Consider the following 17,318-nt stretch of genomic DNA (forward strand, 5'->3'; position numbering starts at 1 on the left):
AAGGGGTAGAGAGGGGCCTCCCCCATTTCCTTCATTTGTGGTTCTACGAGGGGGCCTGGTGGGGGCTTCCAAAAAAGTCAGGGCTGAGGCCCTAATCTGAATGGAAAAGGTCTTGTTACATTTATTGACGTGGATCTCAGACTCTCTGAAGTGCTTTGAAAGGACCAGGCTGCCCTAGGCTGGCATATGTAATTAAAATTACCGGACCCTACAGGAGACCAGTCATCCAGGCAATGGCTACAGAGAGGGGTGACTGGTGTTAATGGAAGAGGCGAGGCGTGGCTGTGGGAGATAACCCCTGAGTCACAGGGGTTGGGAGGTAGCAGATCTGGAGGGACAGGAAGCTGAGCAATGGTGTACCTGTCAGCTCCAGCCCAGCCTTCCCTGTCCTTCTACAGGGTCAGATGCCTGCAGGCCAACTCTGGACAAACACTAAATACTATTGAGTTGGTCAATGCCATAGGAGAAGGTAAAACTGAGGAGTGGGGTGTGGGCAGGAAGAAGTGTTGGCTGAAAGAGAGTCTGGGTCATATTTCAAGTGACATGATGGTAGACAGCTCTCAAGGGACAGTGATCCACTTCTTCTGCAGCGTAGTTTGAGTGAATATGAGCCTGGGATCTCAGAAAAGACCTTGAAGCCCATGGAACTCACTGGAAGGACCATCTGCTTTGTGCCAGACGCAGGGCCTGGTGCTTATACCTGAATTGTTACCAAATCCTTTGGTTCTGCCATCAGAGAGACTAGCACTCAGCAGAGATAAGACTTAAGCTTAGATTTCCAGAAACTTCATTATACTACTAATTAGAGGGTCTCTCTTGACCATGATCCTACGTTCACTGCTGACCTTTACCCTCAGCAGTCCCCAGAATGCACGTGAATTACCTGGGACCTTGTAGTCCATGGACTGTACTTCGAGCAGTGACAATTGAGAGTACAAGAATGCACCTTCAAATCACCATGTCACTGTACTCCTTTCTAAGGCTCTGTGGAAAAGCACAAGACTGCCACACAGTTCCCAGTCACATTTACAGGTGGCTCTGTAGCTCCATCTCTCCACAACTAGCTACTCTGGCTATACACCAGGTTCCATGCTGGCTGGAGGGTCTGTCTCAGCTCATTTCTCCACCTTGTGAAGTCTCATAACCTCAAAGAGCAGACTCAAACACTACCTACTCCCGGAGCCTGCTCTGTTGTCTTGATCACACAGAGCTGGTTTCCTATTTGCATGTCTGTTGGTTCCTGCAGAGACAAACTCTTTCCCCTGGCTCTACATAAGGCCTGCAATATTAATAGCAAGGGTTTAATAGAAAAATACGAAGGCGGGAGGGGAGAGAGAGGACAGACAGACATGTCCTGCACTGGGAGATGTATCCCTGACCATTGCTGTGACCAGAGTCTTAAGGTCCAAGGCAGAGCTCCGCATCACATGCAGCTGGGCCTAGACTGTGTATTGCATGGCACGGGGGCCAGGGAATGTGTTTTGTACTTCTCTAAGGCCTAAGAAGATCCTGGTTCCAGGATCCATGGATCAGGTCATTGTTCTGGACTCTCAGCTATTGGCATTAGAGGTACTCAGCTCATCCAAGTAACTAAAACTAATGCCCATGCTAGTGATAATACCAGTACTAATGACCACCCTGACCTTAAAAGACATTGTCATTGGAGATGGGGGTGAAGTGAAAAAAAGGATCCATCTTCCTCTACATTTGTCTTCCTGTTCATTTGTCTTAGGTGCAACATTCACTTCACAGGTTTGTGCCATGAGCTGCCACTCATTTCCAGCCAGGCTAAGCTAGAAACTCACATGGTGAATGTTCAGCCTCAACAGTGCAGTCACACTTAAGGCACTTACTCCTAGTAATGTGGGTCCCCAGGAATCAATGATGAAAAGATCCCTTCTGGAACCTCAGCCAAGCCTGATCTCAGATGACCACATCCGCTTCCCCAAACCACAAACACAAGCACCAGCCTATCTCAAGACAGCTACACATTTCCCTGAGCCTTCCCTTCCTCTCTGTGACATTAGGACCAGGCTCAGGCACATGGAACAGACACAGAACAAGATGAACAATTAGTTGCTTGCTCTCCTCCCCATTTTTGTCAGGGGAAAAGGGGAGGAGCGTGCCAGTACAATACCCACTGCTATAACACAAAAGCCACCACGAGTCAGAGTAGGATCCAAGGACTAGCTGTATTAGATTCACTGAGACTGCTTAAAATAGTAACTGCATGTCCCTTTGCCTTATAGCTGGACCTACTGATTTAGCATCTCTGGAGTTTTAAGCCCCCTCTGTGATTTGCATGAATACCAAGTGTGTGTGATACCAAGTCAAAAATGGGGCAGTCATCTGATGGTCCAGTGCTCTGATGGGCTTGTTGGAGTGAAGATGACATGGGGCAGGGTGAGCTGCCTGTTGGCTGAGCTGAGCATTTCTGAGGCTCATTAGGACTCACCTCTCCAGCTGAGGTGAGAAGGGGTTCCTCTGGAAGACACTGCCCAGACCCTCATATCTCTCATTAGACATTTCAGAAGAGTTAGAGTCAACTCACATTGGACAGTTTTATTTGGGGGGGGTCTGGATTGCCTTGAGAGAGAGGGACTGAGGAGAGAGAAGTTTCTGGCCATTGATGCTGACAATAAACTCCACTCCCCTCACCCCCCTCCTCCCCCCGCCCCAGCTCTGGTCTGGACAATGTTCTTATCACTACAGCTGAACTCCACCTGAGGCTGGGGGCTTCCTGGCATGGCTGGAGAGTCTCCTACCTGTACACAGCTCGCTTGTCAGCCTCCAGCTGGGCCTGGGGGTCAATGGGGGCACTGGGCACAGGTGTGCTGGCGGTAGCTGAGGATGCGGAGATGTGGACAGCCTGGGCCTTGGAGGGTGGCTGGGCAGTTGCCGTCATCTACAGAGGGAAGAAAGGGGAGGTGGCAGATTAGCTGGGCAGGCTCCCAAGCTGGAGTGTGAGGTCTTCCGTGGCCTGTGCTGGGTCTGGAAAAGAGAATGTGGGCAAGAGAATCATGAGGGCAGAAGGAACATCCATTGATATGTATGCTACATTGGGAAGAAAAGTCAACCTTTCTTCAAATGAGAATGTTCTAGAAAACAATTTAGAACCTATCCTACACCAAGAAATGCCCAGCATACTTTGAAAGAGGTGATTCTTCTTATTTGTGTGTGTGAGAGAGTGTATGTGTGTCAGTAATGCGACTTGAACTCAGGGCCTTGTGTTATTGCTTGGCTTTTTCACTTAAGGCTAGCACTCTACCACTTGAGCCACATAGCTACTTCTGGCTCTTGGCTGGTTACATGGAGATAAGAGTCTCATGGACTTTTCTGTTCTGGCTAGCTTCAAACTATGATACTCAACTCTTAGCCTCTTGAGTAGTTAGAATTACAGGCATGAGCCACTAGCAACCCTGCTAGTGATTCTTAAAGCAAATGCTGTGAGTTTTGCCCAGAAATATATATATATATATATATATATATATATATATAAACCAATACAGTGAACCTTTTAAATTATGCTTATGAGTCTCTTAGACAGTAATAAGTTTGATGAGTTTGAAGAGCAGTTGAAAAAGTGATTGAATCAGTTCTCAGCTGAACAACAGTTTACTTACTCACTTTAACACAAGCCAAGAGGTAATGCTTCGAGTGGTTTTGATTGATGAGCGAATGGCTCTCCAAATTTGGTTTACCTGGCCACTTGAAGATAAGGTTTTAATTGACAGGTTTCTGTTCTTGGCCATACACATATTTAGAGAAATGGCTGTAGGTTTTGGAAGGTATCCCGAGGCCTCTAATTTGGTGCCAACCAGAGCAACTCCTTTCAATGTTATATATATTGGATTTTCTGTCTAAGGTTTTATTTAAAGATATGGCTCAGTAGTTTAAAGAAATTGAAACTGGGTTCTAATGGCTAATGACTGTAATCCTACCTACACTAGGAAGGCTGAGATTGGGAGGATTATTGTTTGAGGTCAGCCTAAGCAAACATACAAAACCTCTTCTCAACAAATAGCTGGTACAGTGGTTCAGGTCTGACACCCTAGCTCTGGGGGAGGCCAGACAATGAAGAAAAGTCGAGGAGATTCCATCTCAGTGGAAGGAATGGCTTAGTGGCATATGCCTACCAGCTCATCTTTGATGAGAAGTGTAAAATAGGCGGATCACGGCCCTATCTAAATAAAACCCTATCTAATAAATAATCAGTGTGAGGGCTGGAGGTGTGGTTCCGTGGTACTACACTAGCCTAGAAAGTATAAGGCAGGCCCTGAGTCCAAACCCCAGTATTGCAAGGTGAAAACCATCATGACAAGAATTTCATGCTTTTATATTATATTGACTTCAGTCAGATAGATCCCCAGAAGGGCATGTCTCTATGACATGTCTCTATCAACCTGTCTGTAGCACCATGATAGCTCTTGACATGCTGTGTTGTCCTCCCGAACACACCTATCTGTCCCTTGCTGCAAAGATTTGTTAGCTCCCCTGATTATACTTAATAGAACAATAGACGCTTAATCAATTATTTGGTGAAAAAACAAGTGAATGAATAAATGAATCAGGTGTGAAGGAGGGCATCACACATTTTATAGTTGGAAAGCTCATCATAGGACTGGGCTCCTCCTTCCCAGAAGAAGTGTTGTATTTCTGTGAAGACTTGCACATCCCCAGGACATCTGCATATTTTGTCTTGCTTCACTTGTCTCTCTGCTCAGATGCAGCCCGTCCTCTCTGCTTCTCACTTCATTTCCTGCTTAGGCCTATATATGACCATATGCTATATGCCTATCTATTAGCTTATTTCATATTTCCTTATTGTTGCCTAAAACTTAAAGTTGAGGAAGGCCTATAATAACTGCATTCCTAGGCCCAAAGACTAATACTAGAAGTATTCAATAAATGTTTGTTGAGTCGATGAGTTAACAAGTGACAATGAGTGGATGAAGTTGAGACTATAAAAGAACTATGTTTCGTCTGGGTGCCAATGGCTTGTGCCTGTATTCCTAGCTACTCAGCAGGCTGAGATCTGAGGATTGTGGTTCAAAGCCAGCCTGCACAGGAAAATCTGTGAGACTTTCATCTCCAAGTAATCAGCAAAAAGCTGGAAGTGGAGCTGTAGCTGAAGTGGTAGAGCACTAGCCATAAGCACAAAAGTTCAGGGATAGCACCCAGGCCCTGAGTTCAAGCCTCTGGACCACCATGCATGCACACACACACACACACACACACACACACACACACACAGTATGTAGCACGTTTTATTATGCTGTATCATAGGTATGTAGAAACTTCTTCTTCACCCCGGGCTGAGTTAGGGGAATACTCCCAAGCTCAGCATGTAAGGTGCTTGTCAGAGCTTCTTGGCACTTCTAATTCAGCAGTAGACAATTCTTGAGTCCTACAGGCTCACTCTATTAGCTGTTTGACTTTGGGTAAATCCCTTAACTTTCTTTCTTTTTTTTTTGGTCAGTCATGGGGCCTGAACTCTGGGTCTGGGCACTGTCTCTCAGCTCTTCAGCTCAGGTCTAGTAGCACCCTACCACTTGAGCCACAGCACCACTTCTGGCTTTTTCTGCTTATGTGGTGCTGAGGAATAAAACCCAGAGCCTCATGCATGCAAGGCAAGCACTCTACCCCTAAGCCACCTTCCCAGCTCCAATCCTTTAACTTTCTTTGCTATTTTCTCATCAGCAAATGAATTGGTAACTTTTTAGGAGTAGGGAAGAGCTGCTCTAAGAAAGAAGCGAGGAGCTGGCAGTGGTGTGCCAGTTTTCAAAACAGAGAAAGAAGGTGGATCCAGACAAAACGAAATCCTCAACATCTTCAAGCTAACCTGGGTTGGATTAAGTCATCCATTGACTCAGAAATGCAGCTGTCCATTTCTCTAGATGCTCCTTGAGTCCCAGTTACATACCAGGCGCTGTGCAAAACACCGGGCTCACAAAAATGAATGACTTCTATCATGAACTCCATTGGTGGTGTTTTGTTTTGTTTTTATCTGAGATAAGATCTGACAATGTAGCCCAGATTGGTCTCAAACTTGAGATCCTCCTACCTCTGAGTGCTGGAATTACAAGTGCATACCACCATTCCTGGCTCAATTGGTGGATTTGGCATGATTCTTATTCTGGCAGATGAGAAAGATATGGTATAATTGACCTGGGCGAAGCATCTCCCATAGGGAGACAAAAGGAGATGTGGTCTGAACAGTTGCTTGAATTAGCAAAGAGTATTCCACGGATGACAATTAAAGAACAGATGTCAGCTAGAGGGAAGGTTTCCAGGAAAGGGTCATATATTTCCCTCAAGATCATCTTCTTCAATGTTTTATCAGTGATTTAGATAATGTCTGAGGAAATGCTCAATGAACTTATACATGACATGAAAATTAGATCCAAAAAAAAGTTTTTTTACAGATTTTGGCAATACCCTAAACCTAATAAGATTAAAATTTCATCTAATAAGTTAAAATGAATACTTCTACCATTTTGGCCAAAAAAATCAATAATGTAAGTGCAGAAGACTGTACTTGGCAGCAGTGTTTTAGTTGATAGCTGGCTTGATATATTGAAAGTATAATGTATCAGCCCCCAAATGAACCAGCCAACACAAACCAATGCTGTCTGAGGATGCGTTAATAGATACAAAGGTCAGAATGTGGAGGTCTGAGCCTGTTCTACCCTGACCAAACAAGAACATGGGAACACATGCGGAGGAGAGCTGACCGGGATTGTGATGGCATTCTGTAGTATCTCAGCTGAGAAAAACTTGCAGGAACCTGGAATGTACAAGTAAGATTCAGGAAACAGGGAGACACAGGGAGACTAAGAACCTCCTTCATATATCTGAACAAGAAGATTAGATTAGATCAGGTCTGTGCATGTGCCTCACAGGGCCATGCTACAAGCAGACCGTTAAATGTACGACAAGAAGACAATGCAGGTGGGGGTGGGGGGGGAGAAATACAGTCATGCTATTCAATGCATATCCTTTGAAATTAGGAAAATTGATGGGATGGGTGGGGTCAGGAGGGATGAGGGAGAATGATGGAAGGTGACATTGATCAAGATGCATTGTATTTATAAACCCTTTGCACAACTACTTAAAGATAATAAAACTATAATTTTTAAAAAAGCGTTGGACTCACAAACTGACATGTTGAATTGAAGTCCCTTTGTATAATGACTTAAATAAAAAGAACACATACATATACACAGATGTGTGTGTGTGTGTGTGTGTGTGTGTGTGTGTGTGTGTGTGTGTAGTGTTAGTCCTGGGGCTTTAACTAGGGTCCCGGCACTGTCCCTGAGCTTTTGTGCTCAAGGCTAGTGCTCTACCACTTTATATTGCAATGCTATTTCCAGCTTTTTAGTAGTTAATTGGAAATTAGAGTCTCACAGACTTTCCTGCTGGGTTTCCTACCCTAGCTGGCTTTGGACCACGATCCTCAAATCTCAGCCTCCTGAGTAGCTAGTGGCATGAGCCATCAATGCTGAGCATATGTGTATGTATACATGTGTACACATATGAAGACAATCTGTACAATGTTTCTGAGTCCCTGACTTGCACAGGTTGGAGTCAACTGCTCTTGAGGTGGCAGTCTTCGCAGAGGCCAGGCTAGGTACCATGTGAAGTCCCTCCAATACCAACACTCTTGGACACCAAAAGAGTATGTTTTAATAATAGCCAAACACAGCCCAGGGGTGGCCAGAGGCTGGGCTAGGTAATGTATCGAATGTAAAAGGGGTTTGGAAACCCAGAAATGCTTCACAGACTGGAAGAGTGGCTGAGAATATTAAACATGGGATTTGGGGAATGAACGCTTGAAACAAAGCAAGACACAGCGACTTCCTCGCCGCTCATCTGATGGAATGTCAGTGGATTGGCATGCTCTGCTCTGCCCACTCAGTGACTTCTGTCATTAAAGGACTTTCCAGAGGCTTCCGTGAAGAGGAGCGTCTAAATAGAAATGGATGAAGGACTGCTCCTTTGTCCCTGGGCTGACCCTTCCATAGGGAAAGATGGGGGCAGAGAGGGGAAAGAGACCTTGCTGGGCCACAGAAAAAAATACACAGGGGAAAAATCAAAAGCACTCATTTGCATGCATCCCCAGGGGCCCCAGCTAGAGGCTGTGACTTGCAGGGAAGGTGGGGAGAGAGCAAGGGCTCATGGGGGAGGAGGATGACTCAAATTTATGTAGCTCAGGGGGGCCGATTCAGCAGACTCTGCAGTTCTTCCAGGTTTGGAAGATGAATGCTTCTCTCCAAATAGATTTCTTTTTCTAGCCCAGAGACCTCCATTTCTCAAAAACTAGTGCTCAAAGGAATAGGACCTGCAGCTGTCGCTAGGGGTCTGGGATGGGGGTAACTTGAGGTCAGTTTAGGGGGCAGCTCAGATTAAAAAGTGGGAGCAATGGGGAGAAGCTGAGTGGAGCAGGACAGGGAATGACTATTAAATGGCTGTATGGAGCTGCCTAGATCTGGCCTGGGAATATCAGTTGTTAACATGTTCAGGAATTTCCCCAGCTGGTTGACAACAAATGGGTTACTTGAAATGGGCAACCAAGGCAATTGGCAGTAGTAGAAATCTTTATCCCTGCCTTCTCCACCCCTGCCCCGACAGTGCCATTTACTAGCACAACACTATTCTCAGGGTTCTCCCACGTGACTTTTTTCCATTCTTCTTCATCTGGCATGTGAGGGGAGCAGTCCACATGGGAAGGGTGGGTGGGAAGAGAGAAGTTCACCTGCAGACTTTCTTGGGCATGTAACTTTACCTTCTTAGGTTTTCTGGGAGCGGGAATGATGGTTCTTACCTCCCCCTGCTCCTTCTGGAAGGACAGTTATCCCGTTGGTGGATGCTGGCAGAGCAGCTGGCATGGGCAAACCCCTCTGCTCTGTGTTTCCAAAGCTTCAGCACTGGGACCTACTTGTCTGCTTGCTTGTCTCTCTTTCTCTGTTAGACTGGGGGATCCCTGTGGGCAGGGGCTAGGTCTGATATTTATGTGGAAGCCTCAATGCCTAAAGACCCCCAAATACCTGTAGAATGGGCGAATGAGTGGCATGGAGTGGGTAGTGTCCCATCTCTACCTTCCTAGCTGGCCTGAATGGTTCAGGCTAGAAGAAGAGCTTATCGTCTCTTGCCTCACTTTGAGTGGGCAGATCGGGAGACAGGAGTTCACAGTGGGCTGGGGCCAGGGGGAGGCACATCTAAAAGAGCAGCTTTAACCACCCCCCCCCTTCAAAGGCATCAGTGCCTAGTGCCACTGATCACATAAGGAATACAATGGGCTCTCTCACTGGCTGCCTGTGTGACTCAGGTAACTTAGTTAAACTTTCTGATCCAAGGTCCTTATCTATACAATGGAGATAATTATAACTAAGGGATGTGTTGTGAGAATAACAGCCCACATCCAGTCTTGTTCTTTGTGACTAGTAGGGCCATGTGCCACTTTCCAGTATCTTCCTCCCAAACCCTGGATGACTGATTCCTATATATTTTTTCACCAGGTAACTTCTCCCAAGGAAACATCCTCTCCTCTAAGCCCCACCCCTGACCGGGGCAGAGTGAGAACTGACCAATCTCCGCAGAATCCTACCAGGGACTGCTGGCCTATGGCCCCCTAGTGCTTGCTAAGCTCCAGCCAGCAGCTGGCACTCCCTCTAGTGCGAGGCAGGCCAGCACTGGTTCATTTTCCTGGCACAGGAGGCAGTTCAAAGACCTGGGAAGAGGTCAGGGCTGGAAGCCATTTGGTAAATAACGAGGTTGGCCTGCACAGGTGAGAGATAGCAATAAGCATAGCCAGTGCTGGGGAGGGAATGGAAGTGGGGGTGCTCCAAGCCTGGGCCTGCTCATTACCCACCCCTCCAGGGGGTACAGCCCACCTCCCCTTATCCTCACCCCATCAGACCCCCCGGTGCTGGGCCCCAGCATGCCCAACAGTTTACATCTTCCTGCCTTCCCTCTCACAGCAACCCCTGTAGACAAGAGTCCTCATTTCCCCTCTCAATCCTTTGGAGTCCTGACTCTCCTGAGAAGCTCCTGGATCCAGGGAGCCTTGGTGGCTGCTGCTTCTGTGTCTGTGTCTAACCTCAGCACCTGTGAGGCTTCCTGTTCTTTGTCAGTCTTCATGAGTGGATGGGTTTCCTGGCTCTTATGTCTGAGTCCAATGTGTTTGTTAAATGACTGAATGATGCATGGAGTGAGGGGATGAGTGACCAAAGAGGTAAAGGGCTCAGGGAGGGGACAAGCCAAAGAGGAATCCTCAGAAGACCCTCCCCCTCCTCTGTCAAGCTCAGGGAGAAGGACTGGCAAAAGATCCAGGGCAGCCCAAGGCAGCTGGAAGATGGGGCGGGTATAGATGCCAATGTCAATGTCTGGGGGCCTAGTGAAGTGACCAGACCACAGAAGAGTTATTGAGTGGGCATAACGGCCACCTCAGTTAATTACGGAATTGCACAAGGGCTTGTAGGCCCCTGTTGGAAGTGGGTTTCAAAATGAATCTTATCAACTGTGTCCTGTCTTGAGGTGTCGGTGACCAGAGCTGATCACAGGGTGGCTGAAGATTTGACTTAGAGCCCAGTCTCTCCTAACTTAATGCAATCCTGAGAAATGACAACTCTCCACCCAAACTGTCCACTTTCAGAGGGAACCCCCCCTCACTTTTGTCATTGTCTCAAACCAATGATTTCCAATAGGCCCATTAGAGGGGTAACTAATTATGTGTGTGTGTGTGTGTGTGTTCTGTCTATTGTGTCCCTAATAAAAAAGTAATTAAAGTTCAATCTAATCTGTGTAGAAGAGCCAAAAGTCAGGTTGGGGCGTAGGTGAACAGAGACTAAGAAATGCCATTCAGCCAGGCACTGGTGGCTCACGCCTGGAATCCTAGCTACACAGGAGGCTGAGATCTGAGGATCGCAGCTCAATGCCAGCCTCGGCAAGAAAGTCTGTGAGACTCTTATCTCCAATAAACCACTCAGAAAACCCAAAGTGGCACTATGGCTCAAGAGGTAGAGCACTAACCTTGAGCTGAAGAGCTGAGGGACAGCTTCCAGGCCCAAAGTTCAAGCCTCATGACCAACAAAAAAATGAAAGAAAGAAAGAAAGAAAGAAAGAAAGGAAGGAAGGAAAGAAAAGAAAGGAAGAGAAAGAAAGAAAAGAAAGATAAGAAAAGAAAGAAAGAAAGAAAGAAAGAAAGAAAGAAAGAAAGAAAGAAAGAAAGAAAGAAAGAAAGAAAGAAAGGAAAAAGAAATGCCATTCACCATCCGGGCCGATTCCCATTTCAGAAATGAATGTTCCAACTATCAGCTCCATTAGAACAGAACCTCTGGCTGAGTTTCCTCCACCCCCCCCTCCCCCGCAGAGTCTGCCAGGCCCATGGGAAGCACCCAGTATTTACTAACTGGATGAGTGATTGGAGGAAACAATGCTGAAATATTCAAAAAGTGAAGGTGTGGCTCAAGGGATAGAGCACCAGCCTTGAGCACAAAAGCCAAGTGACAGCACAAGGCCCTGAGTTCAAGTACCTGAACTGCACATAAACAAACAACGTACAATGAGCAGCAGGACCAGGAAGGCCTAGGATTCCTGAATTTCTGCAATGTTGAGTCACCTTGCTCTTCCTCTCCAGACCACTAACTCCAGGGGCCAGAGGCAAGCCCAGCTCTGACTTACCCTACCTCCTCGGCTAGGCCACACAGACACTGGAGCTCTTGAAAGATGGCAAAGGATAGGAATGGGGACACAGCCGTGTAAAGTACTCCTCAGCCTTGCTGCTGACTTGGATCACCTGTTCTCTGATTTATTTTCAGCATTGTATCCTTGGTCATTCACTATTTTTGTAGCTGTTTAAGGCACTTGTCCTGCTTGAGAATGAGAAGATAGACAATAAGATGGCTGTGGGTTTTTGTTGTTGTTGTCATTATCTGAACTAAGGTAGTAAGTTCATCCATGGAAAATCATAAGCTTCAAAGTCACAGGGCTAAGTCCCTGTCTCCTCCATTGGGGCAGAAAGGTTAGTTTTGCCTTTTACACAATGAAGAATCCAGGTTTCAAGATGAGCTGGAGTCAAGATGTATCCTGTTTAAAGACATGGGTGGTCCAAGCAGGCAGGCACAGAGGTTACTGTGCACAAAGGGGAAAGAGGCCCAGTAGAAAATTTTAAAAAAAGAAAGAAAAGAAGAAGAGTCTGTTTTGATGAGTCAAAGCAAGGGAAGGTGGCTCTCCCATATGGTGGGTCCTGGGGTGTTGCCCCCAGGGGCAGAGAGAACCATCAATCACAGCTTCAGAAAAGGCTTAGGGAACTTCCAAAGCAGCTATTGGCTGCAGAGTGAATGTGTTTCACAGGCTGCTGAGCAGAGGGCCCTGCCAGGCAGGGGGCTCTAGGTCTTAAAGAGATAAGAGGAATGTAAAGGAGTGGGACAACATCTGAAGCTGATTGCCTTGCTGGCCACAGCTGCATGGCTGCCTGGATAGAGGCCATTCACAGCCAGGGGCCCGAGCTACCCCTTCTACCTCCCATTAATGAAACCAGCATGGGGATCCTAATGACTGATCAAAGGCCCAGCAAGCTTCCCCAGGCCGCTACACCCCTGGCCCGGCCTGGTGGATGGTGCTAGAGTAGGAAAAGAAGTGATTCAGAGGGATGCCTAACCCAGCCTCCCAGTCTCTTTGCAGGTAACCCATGGAAATGCAGTCTCCTGTGGTCCTGGACACCCCTTTCCTCACTCCTGTGGATGGCTGGAGGAAGCAGCAAGATGAAGAAGCCTGCTTTTGCCAAAGGACCTCCAGCAAATGCTTGACTTCCTTCTGAGCGGAGCCTCTCATACTGGTCCTGAACTTCGGGTTCTGATTTTGCCAGTCTTGTTGTCTCTGGTCAATAATAAGGCTCAGCTTTTAAGTTGAAGTGCCATCATAGTAGCCATTGTCAAGTCATACTACATCAGTGCCTATCAGCTTGTTTACTATGGGCATTAGGCTTGGTGGGATCAGACAAGATTTGCTGAGACTTCTGCTTTCTAGTCAAATGCTCATGAGGCAGCCCAACTTACTGGGGACATGCAGACAGAAGATGAAACATGGCATGCATATACCATCAGACCAGATAAAAGATGTATCCTGCCTCAACACCAAGGGCAAAGATGTTCATTTAGTAGCACACAGGTGTCTGTTTGAAAAACAGCCAGGTAGATGGGTGCTGGTACCAGAGTCTCTTTTATGGCAGTAGATGAAGGTGGAAAATTCATTTCCTTATTAGTTAGGTCCCAGTAGCTTCCTGGGGTGGGTTGCTCAGGGAGCTGCAGAAGGACTTTTCCTGGAGGAAGATTCTGCATGTGGACTGTGAACAGGAGACAGAAGGGCTTGAAGGTATTTCCGAGGTGGACAGAGTACCCAAGAATGAAGAGTATATGTCTGGAAGGATTCTAGCACCACACCCGCTGGGATGCTAAGCATGTCAGACAGGAGAGAAGAGAATGACTTTGAGAGCCCAAATACAGTCAGCAGAAGTGCTGGAATAAAGGGAGGGAAGTTGGGACTTTAATGTGCAAGTGGTAGCTATGGCAAAGGGGAACCACCATAGAACAGAAAGGGAGTGATGCAGGAATTAACATAGTGATTGAACGAAGGGACAGCACACTTCTATTGTTTCCCTGGAGACAGTTATTTTCGTCAAACTATCCTAGCAGAATCCCACCATCCTTACCGACACACCCCTACCTCTTCAGGGCATAAAAGGAGGGTCTGGGTCAAAGACAGCTATGGCAGGCTGGAACTGATGTACTATAGTTAGCCAGTAGAGGGAGCTGCTACTCTAGTAGAATTTCAACAGGAAGCCAAAGGAAAGAGGAGGTAGTCCATAGGAAGTGTTTCACTGGGTTGTTGCTTTTGCAGTTTCTAAATGCATAATCAGTCTTCTGGGCACACTAAACAAGGCAATGTTCTTATGAATAATCAGTTTCCCCTAGATGAACTGAACATAGTTCTGTGGGGCTGGAAGCCACTTTACCATTGTACTACTTTGGCTTATGAACAAATAGTGTGGGGCCATAACCATTAATGTTTCTCTACTAAAATGAGAAGGTAGAAAAAAAAAACCTCCCTCATTTTTTAATAACTTTATTCCCCAAACTTCAAAAACGAAAATTGCCAAGTTAAGAATTTGCCTTGAAAAAAAAATTCTAATTTATTATAAAGAAGGTCTGGGGCTTGGGAATTTTTTTTTAATGCAGATTCCTAATTTTCCAAAGTGACATTCTCCTGTGCATTTGAATAGATTATGCACGGCACTGCTAGCCTTTCGCACGAGGGGAACATTATTAAAATGGCTGCACAGGGTCTCAGAGGAAAGGACTCTGCTTCTCGTTTCCTTTTTCATTTCGGAAATTCCATATCCAAGACTGTCCATTTCTTGCCTGTAGAGGAAACTGGATTTCTGAGGAGATGGTCGACAGATATGGTACACAGAGGGCAGAAGGCAGGAGATTAGCTTTGACGGAATCCAGAGACAGAGGGTCTGGATTCCTGGGAGCCCCATGGAGGACACGAGTCCCCTGTGTGTCTGACTCATGTCCCTATTAGGCCCTAATGTCCTGAAGACGCAGTGTCTGAGAATAGCCAGTGCTTAGGGTAATAACGTGATGGAAGCTTTCCACTGAGGAGCTGGGCTCCGCTTTTGAGAGACAAGAGGACAGAAGACCAGTACAAGGCCAACAGCCAGGCCCATGTGAAAAAAGACTCACCCCTGAAGAACAGGGGAGATACCCCCCCCGCCACTCATTGGCTCCAAGGCCATTCCTTGGGAGATGATCACCTTTGTCCATGAGTTAGAAACCTCTGGTGAGAGCCCTCAGCCCCTGCTCCCTTCCAACCAGTCCATCCCTGCCAAACTCTCCCCCCCATCCCTACCCCTTTACTCAGAAAGCAGCCTAGCTCAGGGAAGGGTAGTGGCTGGTAATCCTAGCCAATTCCATTGCTGGATCTCTAGGGTTACCAACAGAAATGCAGCCTTCCCAGGGCAAATTGCCTGTCTACTGTAAATGTGAATAACTTCCACAGAGCACAGCTGCAGGACAGTCCATCTGACTGCTGCTTGGAGGCTTCCTCCCTCCGCCCCACCCCCGCCCACCAGGGGTTGGAGTAGCTCAGTGGAGGCATCTAAGGGGTTCTGGGCCTTAGAATGTAGCCTCACCTCTGTCCCCAGCTAGCTTCAGCAGCTGGGGCTTATTCATCCAGCTGTACCCTGAGAATTAAACTCAGTTCCTGGATCTGCATTTTTTTGGACAACACAGGTCCTTGCTGTAGCTCCCCTGCTAATCAATCGCCCTGCCAAGCCAAAACTTCTCCCAGCTGCTCAGAAAAGACACCAGGCAGGGAGAGGAGGCAGGAGGGAGGAAGCAGCTGTCTCCACACCTCCCTGATCTCTGGCACCTGCTGCATCTCCCCTTAAGCCTGGAGTCTAAGGGTGGGGGGGGCAGGGGTAAGGGCCTTCATACCCTCTACCTGCTAAACACAGGAAAGAGTCCATCTCTGCTCTGCAGGTCTACTCTGGAGTTTGGAAAGGAGGATCCAGAAGGCTAGCTCTTTGACCCCCCACTGTGGACCAAGTGGCTCCTCCTCTTTGTCCCTTTTTCTTCTTCCCCCGCCCCCAGTTGAGGGCTACCGTGGTATAATGCTGCAAAATCTGCAACTTTTAACAGAGTGAGGGGTATAATGCCAAGCCTAGCCCTGTAGTCACCTGTGGAAAGCTACTGACATGAAGGATGATGTGGTTTGGCTAGGGGAAGAGAGTAAAATTGCTCTCTGCATCTTAATGCTGTGTGTGTGTGTGTGTGTGTGTGTGTGTGTGTGTGTGTGTGTGTGTGTGTGTGTCTTGGTCCTGAGGCTTGAACTTATGGCTTGAACTTTGACCATTAACTTTTCTACTCAGGGCTAATGGCGTACAACCTGAGCCATTCCTCCACTTCTGGCTGTTTTGCTGGTTAACTGGAGTCTCAGAGACTTCCCCGCCTGGGCTGTGGCTTTCACACCTCAATCCTCAGATGTCAGCCTCCTGAGTAGTTACGGTTACAGGTGTGAGTTGCCTTGGCTTACTACTCCTTGTATGCTGCATGGATCTGTGGGGAGAGGCCACATTTGAACTGTTGCTGCTAGGGACAGGGCAGGGCGGAGGCCAATGGCTGGAGAAGAATGGCAGCATGGCACACAGTAGGCCCTACCTGTACAAGACTTGCCTGCACCAGCGAACATTCCGGCCAGTACATTTCACATGGCAGATACTCCATAAATAATTATTTAGTTGCTATGGACGTCTGGTCAGACCAGCATAGAGAAAATAGGAGAGCATGAAGGGAAAGGTCAGAGGAGGGAGTCGCCTCGTGTGGAAACTCAGCTGCAGAACTCACAGAGTTGGACGGGGAGAAGGGCTGGGTGTCAAGGACTGCAGGAGCTCTACACATCCAAGCCTGGAAACTTCTAGAAGAAGTATCAGGCACAGGTAAGGGGCTGCCCAGGAGGTGCTGGGCTGCTTGCAGGATTTTGAACTTAGGGATGAGTCCCAGAAGAACTCCAGTGAGCTCAGGGAAAAGAGAATCAGGTCTCAGAGAAAGGAACTTGCTTCTTCTAGTTAGAAGCCTGGCTGAGTCTAGATGAGAACAGATTTTTCCCACTAGGGAAGCAGAGGAGGATTGGACAGGGGCTCAGGTAAGGATGCTCAAAGCACAAAGGTTCCCAGATACTCAAAGGCCGACCTAGAGTGTTTGTACCTCACACCTTGTGCCTGTGTATATTTTGCCCCCGTTGTGATGCAATTTGCATTTCCTAATGACCAAGGCTACCACATTCCCTCCCCTACCCCCATTCTTCCCTGGCACACTCACCTGGGGGCTGTCCTGGTAGGCTGGGGGAGGGACATTCTGCGTGGCCATCATTGTCAGAGCTGGGGCTGGGGAGGCATGTTGCATCATGGGATTGATTCACATCGAGGATCTGTGTAGGAGAAAAGGGGGCCGCACTGTTAATACCACTGAGCGCAGGCTGTCCCGGGGACCAACCAGCTCCACATTTTGCTGGACTACTTGGATTGACAGGAGAAGCTGGGGCTAGAGCCCCTTTAGGGGAACAAATGAGAACCAAGGGATAGGTCTTGGTTGGCTCTAGGTTGGCTGTGCTATTTTGACTTGAAAGAAACAATATTCAAATCATATGTAAAACAACCTGTCCCCCTGCGGTGATGCTCTGTTCAGCATCAGCTCTGGCCTGCTGTGCAGGGGGAGGGGGGTGTGGAGGGCGGAGGGTGGCTTGGCTTGTGGTAG

General features: G+C 47.4%; 1 protein-coding gene across 1 annotated transcript in view; it reads right to left on the bottom strand.

The window, feature by feature from the left end:
- Positions 1-16,992, bottom strand: part of Pknox2 (PBX/knotted 1 homeobox 2) — a 78,638-nt gene extending 61,646 nt beyond the window's left edge. The window contains exons 1-2 of the mRNA XM_013009566.1: positions 16,884-16,992; positions 2,766-2,905 (exon numbers count right to left, since the gene is read on the bottom strand). Coding sequence (XP_012865020.1) covers positions 2,766-2,905; positions 16,884-16,970 — 227 coding nt within the window. The 5' untranslated portion in view covers positions 16,971-16,992. The remainder of the gene's footprint in view (positions 1-2,765; positions 2,906-16,883) is intronic.
- Between the last annotated feature and the right edge of the window lie 326 nt (positions 16,993-17,318).

The sequence above is a fragment of the Dipodomys ordii genome, unplaced genomic scaffold (assembly GCF_000151885.1).
Source record: "Dipodomys ordii isolate 6190 unplaced genomic scaffold, Dord_2.0 Scaffold10, whole genome shotgun sequence".
NCBI lineage: Eukaryota > Metazoa > Chordata > Mammalia > Rodentia > Heteromyidae > Dipodomys > Dipodomys ordii.